This window comes from Triticum dicoccoides, chromosome 7B (assembly GCF_002162155.2).
Source record: "Triticum dicoccoides isolate Atlit2015 ecotype Zavitan chromosome 7B, WEW_v2.0, whole genome shotgun sequence".
Classification (NCBI taxonomy): Eukaryota; Viridiplantae; Streptophyta; class Magnoliopsida; order Poales; family Poaceae; genus Triticum; species Triticum dicoccoides.
In genome coordinates, this window is record NC_041393.1 from 627,748,201 (window position 1) to 627,755,950 (window position 7,750).

At 46.2% G+C, this 7,750-nt stretch overlaps 1 protein-coding gene across 1 annotated transcript in view; it reads right to left on the minus strand.

Moving 5' to 3' along the window:
- Positions 1-7,026: 7,026 nt before the first annotated feature.
- LOC119337608 (polyubiquitin 11) overlaps positions 7,027-7,750 on the minus strand; it is a 2,421-nt gene continuing 1,697 nt past the window's right edge. The window contains exon 3 of the mRNA XM_037609774.1: positions 7,027-7,750. This exon is cut by the window's right edge and continues 1 nt beyond it. Within this exon, the coding sequence (XP_037465671.1) occupies positions 7,289-7,750 (462 nt within the window). The 3' untranslated portion in view covers positions 7,027-7,288.

Sequence of the window (7,750 nt, forward strand, 5' to 3'; positions counted from 1 at the left end):
CCGCCGCCCGGAGTTGTCGCCGCCGACGCCAGCTGTCGTCGCCGGAGCCCCGCCACCCCTCGCCCCGCCGGAGCACCTCGCCGGAGGTATACGCCGCCGCCGCCGCCGCCGTGGTCCAGTTTTTTTTTAAAACGATCCGTTTTTTTGAAACCCTAGTTTTCATTTTAGACCGGTTTATTATTTTTATTCTAGTTTATTTATCTAGCGAGCGTTCGCTTGTTCGTTCGTTTTTAACGGACGAGTTCACCATTTAGTTTCAGTTAACGAATGTCCATTCGTTATACTGTTCGTCAGTTTTTCTTTTTCACGGATTTTCCGCGATTATTTTTTATCGTGATTTCTGATTCAATTTTCGTTCTAGTTTTTCTTTTCGCTTGTTTATCGGAATCAGGCAATTCAAGCGCCTAGAGTTTCGTCTCGAAATCCTCTTTCCGCTTAACCAACTCAAACAAGTTTTTGCTACTGTAAAATTTAACCTAGGTCTAGATTAGTAAACGAAGCACTCTTCTTTTGCCGTTTGAGTCTCGTTGCTTCGTTTGTTTTGATTTCTTTTTGCAACCGGAGTTCTTAAGTTGAACTTTCTGGTTAGATCTTTTATTTGAGTTTTACCCGTGCATTAGAATCCCTAGGTTTCACGAATCATCGGCAAGGCAAGTAACACTTTGATCATACCTCTTTACTACCCAGTTTTATTGCATTAGATCAATCCTCAAACAACTGCATGATTAGGATCTGATTAATGTGGGTTTTGGGAAGTAGATGAGGTAGTACCTATTACCTGTTTTTATATTCAAACCTTTGGGAGTTACTTCTACGTTTGCTTATTGCCATGCTATGCTAGTAGACGTGGATTGGGTGAGTGAATCCATGACAGATGTGAGATTGTTAATTAATGGTTTATTTAAGGTGGCAACTTTAATATACATCTGGGTGGATTGAGGCACCTGGGTATTCCAGGATTGCCTGTTTTTTTTATGGATTGCCACCCAGGCTCAAAGGGATCATGAGATTATTCATGCTAGAAACTTACGTGTGCAGCCACATGCTACTATGGGCTATAGCATAGTTGATTAAGTCGTGCGAACTCTTACAGTTGTAGACTAGCAGATGTAGGGGAAAATAGGTGTAACTGTCTACCCGATCGTAAGGTGCTAGCGCTTGTGAAAGACTGTGTCTCGGTCATCCGTTTCTCAAACACCATGTAGTGCGAGAAATCCAACAGAGGAGACTTGTGGGGAAAAGTGCACAAACCTCTGCAGAGTGTATAAACTAATCATGGTTAGTCGTGTCCCCGGTTATGGACGTTTTGAGTATCTAGTACTTGGATTATCATGTGAATCTCATCATGTTACTTATAATTAATTTTGTTGGGTTTTAAAGATGATGCTTAATTGGGATTGAGAGGGTGTCTACACTCTCAATGTTTAACAACCACCATGATAGTTAAATAAAATTTATTCCTTTGCAGTAGGGAAAAATTGGCTTTATGCAAAACTGTAACCATAGAGCTTTCCACCAGCCAAATATGCATGTAGTATAGCTTTATTCTGTTCATTACTCTCTATGCATTACCTTGCCAGCATATTCCATGTGCTGACCCGTTTTCAGGCTGCAACGTTCATGTTGCAGACTTTTCTGACGACGAGTAAGATGCCTTAGGATCGTGGTCCTATACTCAGTTATGTCGTTGGAGTTGATGGACTCACTTATCTTCCAAGCCTTCCGCTGTTATCGTTATTAGATGGCCTTAAGCCATATTTATTGTAATAAGCTCTCCTTTGGAGACATTCGATGTACTAAGTGTGTGATTGCTACTCTTTTATAAATCCTTCGAGTACTATGCGTGTCAGCATTACTGATCCAGGGATGACACTGATGCACAGAGATCAAACTGTTTGAGGTCTAGTCGCTACATTCCCAAATGCAGAATTTTCGGGATGCTTTACAAACATGTAATCTCAATGACCTCATCTTTGAGGGTGACATTTTTACCTGGCGAAATAATAATTTCCGTGTTGATGGGTATATACGGGAGAGGCTGGACAGGGTTGTGGCCTTGCCGTTATGGTGTGCTCGTTTTCCATACTACAAAGTTGTGAACGGTGATCTGCACCATTCGGATCATAGGCCCTTGGTTTTTGTGGCTCCATGGTACAAGGAGAATGGGGGGAAGACAGTGCGGCCCACTGGCCAAATGGTTTGAAGCACGCTGGCTTCTTGAGGAGGGGTGTGATGAAATCGTGCGGGAGGCTTGGGAGGGGGCACAAGGACTGTCGGTGGCAAGCAAGCTGGGAGCCGTAAATAAAGCACTCCACGCGTGGAGTCGCGACGTACTGGGAGATCTACAGAAAAGGGCCAGAAAGTTGAAGGACAAACTCGAGCAAGTCCGGCACCAACCAATCTCACAAGCCCAACTTCGAAGGGAGCTGACGATGAAATATAAACTGGAAAAGCTAGAGGATCAACTTGACCTGGTTTATCATCAAAGAGCCCATGCGGACTGGCTGTCAAAAGGAGACCGAAATACAAAATATTTCGAGGCCTTTGCTTCGGAGAGGAAGAAAAAGAATACGATCCACATGTTGAAAAGGGAGGATGGAGTGGAGGTGTCAGGGGAGGAGCGTTTGAAGGCCCTCGTAACTAACTATTTCTCTAACTTGTTTACCCCCGTGGCAGGTTCGGCAATGGCAGAAATCTTAAACAACATCGCTCCCAAAGTCACTCAATAGATGAATGATCATCTCCTCGCTGAGTTCATGGCAGATGAAGTAAAGGAAGCACTGGATAGCATTGGCTATCTTAAAGCCCCGGGGATGGATGGCCTCCCGGCCATTTTCTATAAACACTATTGGCATCTGATTGGGGAGGATGTTGTTCGCGAGGTTTTGCACGTGTTACAAGGCGGCAGTATACCCGAGGGATGGAATGACACACTAGTGGTGCTGATCCCAAAGGTTCAAGACCCAGAGAGATTAAAGGATCTACGCCCGATTAGCCTTTGTAACGTTGTGTACAAACTGGTGTCTAAGGTACTCGCCAACCGTCTGAAGAGTATTTTGAGCGAAATAATATCACCCAACCAAAGTGCTTTCGTCCCAGGCAGGCTGATCTCGGACAATACTATCTTGGCATATGAAATGACCCATTTTTTGAAGAGGAAGAGGAGGGGCGGCATGCACTATGCAGCTTTGAAACTTGACATGAGTAAGGCGTATGATCGTGTGGAGTGGGCTTTCATGGAGAAGATCATGCTCCAGCTCGGTTTTGCACCGGTGTTTGTGACCCTGATCTGCAGGTGCATGACTACTGTTTGATACCGGTTCAAAATCAATGATGGTTGTACTGAAACGGTGATACCGGGGCGAGGTTTGAGGCAGGGAGATCCGGCCTCACCGTACCTATTCTTGATTTGTGTAGAGGGGCTATCTTCTTTGATCAACCGTGCGGAGGAGTTGGGCCGTATTCGGGGTATAAGGATTGCACCTACTGCCCCGTCCATAACCCACCTGCTCTTTGCTGACGACTCGCTTCTTCTCATGGAGGCTACGGAGGAGAGTATGGCCACCATTAATGAGATCTTGGAGGTTTATGAAAGGGGGTCGGGTCAGACGATCTACCGGGACAAATCTGCGATACAATTCAGCAAGAACACTCCAGTACAAAAGAAACAAGCGTTGCTCCACAGCTTGGGCCTAAGAGGAGAAGGACTGCAAGGGAAATATCTGGGCCTCCCTAGTTACGTGGGTAGATCCCATCAGTTATGCTTCGAATACATCCGGGACAAAATCTGGGAACTACTCTAAGGGTACAAGATAAGGCTGTTATCAAAGAAAGGGAAGGAGATCCTAATCAAAACAGTGGCCCAAGCTATCCCCACCTATGTTATGGCTTGTTTTGACCTGACCAAGGGCCTCTGTGATGACATCTGCACTATGATATGCCGGTTCTGGTGGGCAAACCAAGACGATGAACATAAACACCACTGGGTGGGCTGGGAGAGAATGACCTTGCCAAAAGAGCAAGGCGGTCTTGGTTTCCGGGATCTACACGCCTTCAACATCGCCATGCTTGCCCGACAAGTATGGCGCCTTCTCCAAGCTCCTGGCTCCCTTTGCGCCCGAGTCCTACGCGCCAAGTATTATCCCAGTAGCGACCTTCTATCGGCAATGCCAACACCCGGAATCAGTTATGTGTGGCGTAGTATCCTGCAAGGAGTCCAAGTGATCAGAGAGGGAATGGTTTGGAGAGTGGGCGACGGGCAGCAGATTCGTATTTGGCATGATCCGTGGCTGCCGTCGGGACCAATACATTTCCCGCGCACTCGTCAGGGAGCTAACTTGTTGACAAAAGTCTCTGAACTAATTGACCCAGACTCTCACGCCTGGGATGAGCAGTTAGTGCAACAGACTTTCAGCCAGGAGGACGCTGCAGTGATCCTGCAGATTCCAATTTTTGAACACCATGAGGATTTTGTGGCCTGGCAATTTGACAACAAGGGTTTGTTCTCGGTCAGATCGGCTTACCGGGTATACACTGACATGATCCATAGACAATGGCAGCGACCGCGTGGGGAAAGCTCGTCCGGGGGAAACGATGACAGGAGGATGTGGCAGCAGCTATTGAAGGTGAAATGTCCTGGCAAAGTGCATCATTTTATGTGGAGACTAGCCCATAACAGCCATCCTCTGTTGAGGAATGTGGAACGGATTGGCGTGCAGCTGGAGACGAACTGTGTGGTATGCCACAGATTACAGGAAGATGGAGGACACCTTTTTCTTTGTTGTAAGGAGGTGAAGAAGATGTGGAGGGCGTGCGGGCTGGAGCAGACTAGGCAGAAGCTACTATCATGCCAGTCACCGCGCCAACTCCTTAGCCTCATTGTGTCCCTGCCTGAGGATGAGAAGCTTCATACGATCTTCCTGCTATGGATGTGGTGGACGGAGCGAAACAAGGCGAACCACAACACTCAGAGAGCCTCGATCCAGGAGTTTGGTTTCACACTGGCAAAACACATTGCGGAATGGCGTCTGTTTTTTGGGGAGCAAGGAAGCAGCAACGCAAAACCTAAGGCCAGATGGACTTGCGCGGCCACGGATGTTGTCAAGATCAATATTGATGGGTCTTTCGACCCGGAGTCCCGGCACGCTGGTTGGGGATGCATAGCCCGTGATCATATGGGAGAGGTGATCTTCGTGGCGGCGGGTAAACTAACACACATGTGCGAAGCCCTACATGCCGAGGCGTGTGCCCTGATGAACACAATGAAGCTAGCAGAAGACCATGGAATAGGACGGGTTGTTTTTGAAACTGATTGTACTGGGATCCAGCAGGCTGTCACGACAACGACACTAGATCGATCCACCCTGGGTACCCTTTTTCATGAGATCAAATACTTTCTCCAACTTGGTTTTATTGAGTGGAAAGTCACTTTCTGCCCTCGCTTGTGTAATGTTCCTGCCCATGAACTCGCGGCTATTGGTAGGCGGGACGACAATGCCGGCGTCCATGTGTGGTCGGTAAACCTCCCAAAAGTTGTAAGCGATGCGGTGACCGCCGATATGGCTGGTCCACGGTGATTTCTTGGGATGCAAGGTGTTCCAATTCAAAAAAAAAAAAACTGGAACCATAAACATGTGCCATAAGTGAAAAAAAACTGCTCTTCGCCGCCCCAAGAAAATAAAATAAAATGCCTTGCTCTGAACTTTGATGCAGTTGAGTCGCAGCCAAAGCAAGGAAAGCCTCTGCATCACAATACACGGGACGGAACAAGAAGCACGACGATTCCATATGCAAGTACCATAATGAGTTCATGGAGAAGTCAAAGCGATTCTTTTCTTCTCCCTATGTTGCTCGTGGAACGGCAAAGGCAGCAACAATGCTGGGCTCCGAAGGCGACGCCCAAAAAATTGCCAGCCATCTCGTCGAACCATGTTGTTCCTTTTTCAACTCTTTCTAAACACATTTTGTAAAACGAAGGAAATGAGGGGATGAGAGGGAAAGCAACATGTGACACAAATAGTGTTTTTAGATGCAGAGACATGAAGAGATAGTATATTTCATTATCTGAAATGTTAGTTCTGACAAAAGAAAGCATGTCCTGCACACCAGCAATACACTGTCTCCGCCTAAAATAAGGTGGGGTATTTTAGGTGGGGCATGATATAGATTCTTCAAAACTTCGCTTGCACACATAACTTAATTGTATGCATTTCATAAGAGGGTACGCAGAACAAGATCGAAGTTCGGATAATATTGGGTCCTTCTCTCCTTACAACATAATATGCACATGTGTAATTTTAACTACTATTAATTTTAGTCTTCGACGGAATTAACTCTTTGCACCTAACATTGCACGTGAACTTTGGTCTCAAATTCTCCATGCCATCAAATGTCTCACCTTTATCACAAATATTTTTGAAGTTGAACTACCACATATTTATACAGCCTCCCTTACCTTCCCATTGTACCCAACATCTTTTTCAGATGTTAACAAGCGTTGGTTGATTAATTCATCTTCCTTTTTCTCCTTTTCACTCACTATCTCGTCAACCAACCACTGGATAGGAATGGAAGGTATCAGCAGAGAAGTAGCGATGATGTATCAAGAGAGAGGTAGCAACTCAAAAACAGCTTGTGGTAGAATAGATATATTCATATTCAGATCATGTTTTTTCTTTTTTTGAACAAATTCAGATCATGTTGATACATAGTTAACATTGACATATGGGTTGCGCAATGTGACTTTTACATGGTTGCATGGCCCTGATTTTTTTCATAAATATGATGTAACTTAGAAGTTTTGCACTTGTGAAAAATTACAGTCCGAAATGGTACTTGGGACAACGAAACCATCATGTGAACATTATTTTTTAGGACGTGCTACGCGTCAGCCAACTGATCATCGGAAAAGATCAGCCGGGTCACGAGCTGTACTGAGTTGCGATCCTATTCTCCGTAAAGGACAGAGCATAGAAGTAAAGTATTACATCAGCCAGAAAACATGTGCCGTCAAATGCATCAGAAAGATAGCAAGAAACCACGGTATAACACAACAGCAAACATCAGGCAATACAAACAGAATTATGGACCGAATTCAGGGCTCACTTATTCTGAAGTTCATCAAAGCTGCTGCACACCAGCAGAAGTTTGCACTTACAAACAATAACACTGCATCACAGTATGGTATATATATATAGAAACAAAGACAGTTCATGCAACGACAGACACAGACCAGACTCCATTGGAGGACACCGAAGACAGATAACAGAAGCAGCTCCATGGCCAGAGCTTACTGGCCACCACGGAGACGGAGCACCAAGTGAAGGGTTGACTCCTTCTGAATGTTGTAGTCTGCCAAGGTGCGGCCATCCTCAAGCTGCTTACCAGCAAAGATGAGGCGCTGCTGGTCCGGGGGGATGCCCTCCTTGTCCTGGATCTTGGCCTTCACGTTGTCGATGGTGTCAGATGACTCCACCTCCAAGGTGATAGTCTTGCCAGTGAGGGTCTTGACAAAGATTTGCATGCCTCCACGAAGGCGGAGGACAAGGTGGAGGGTGGACTCCTTCTGGATGTTGTAATCCGCAAGGGTGCGGCCATCCTCAAGCTGCTTGCCAGCGAAGATGAGACGCTGCTGGTCCGGGGGAATGCCCTCCTTGTCCTGGATCTTGGCCTTCACATTGTCAATGGTGTCAGACGACTCGACCTCCAGGGTGATGGTCTTGCCGGTCAGGGTCTTGACAAAAATCTGCAT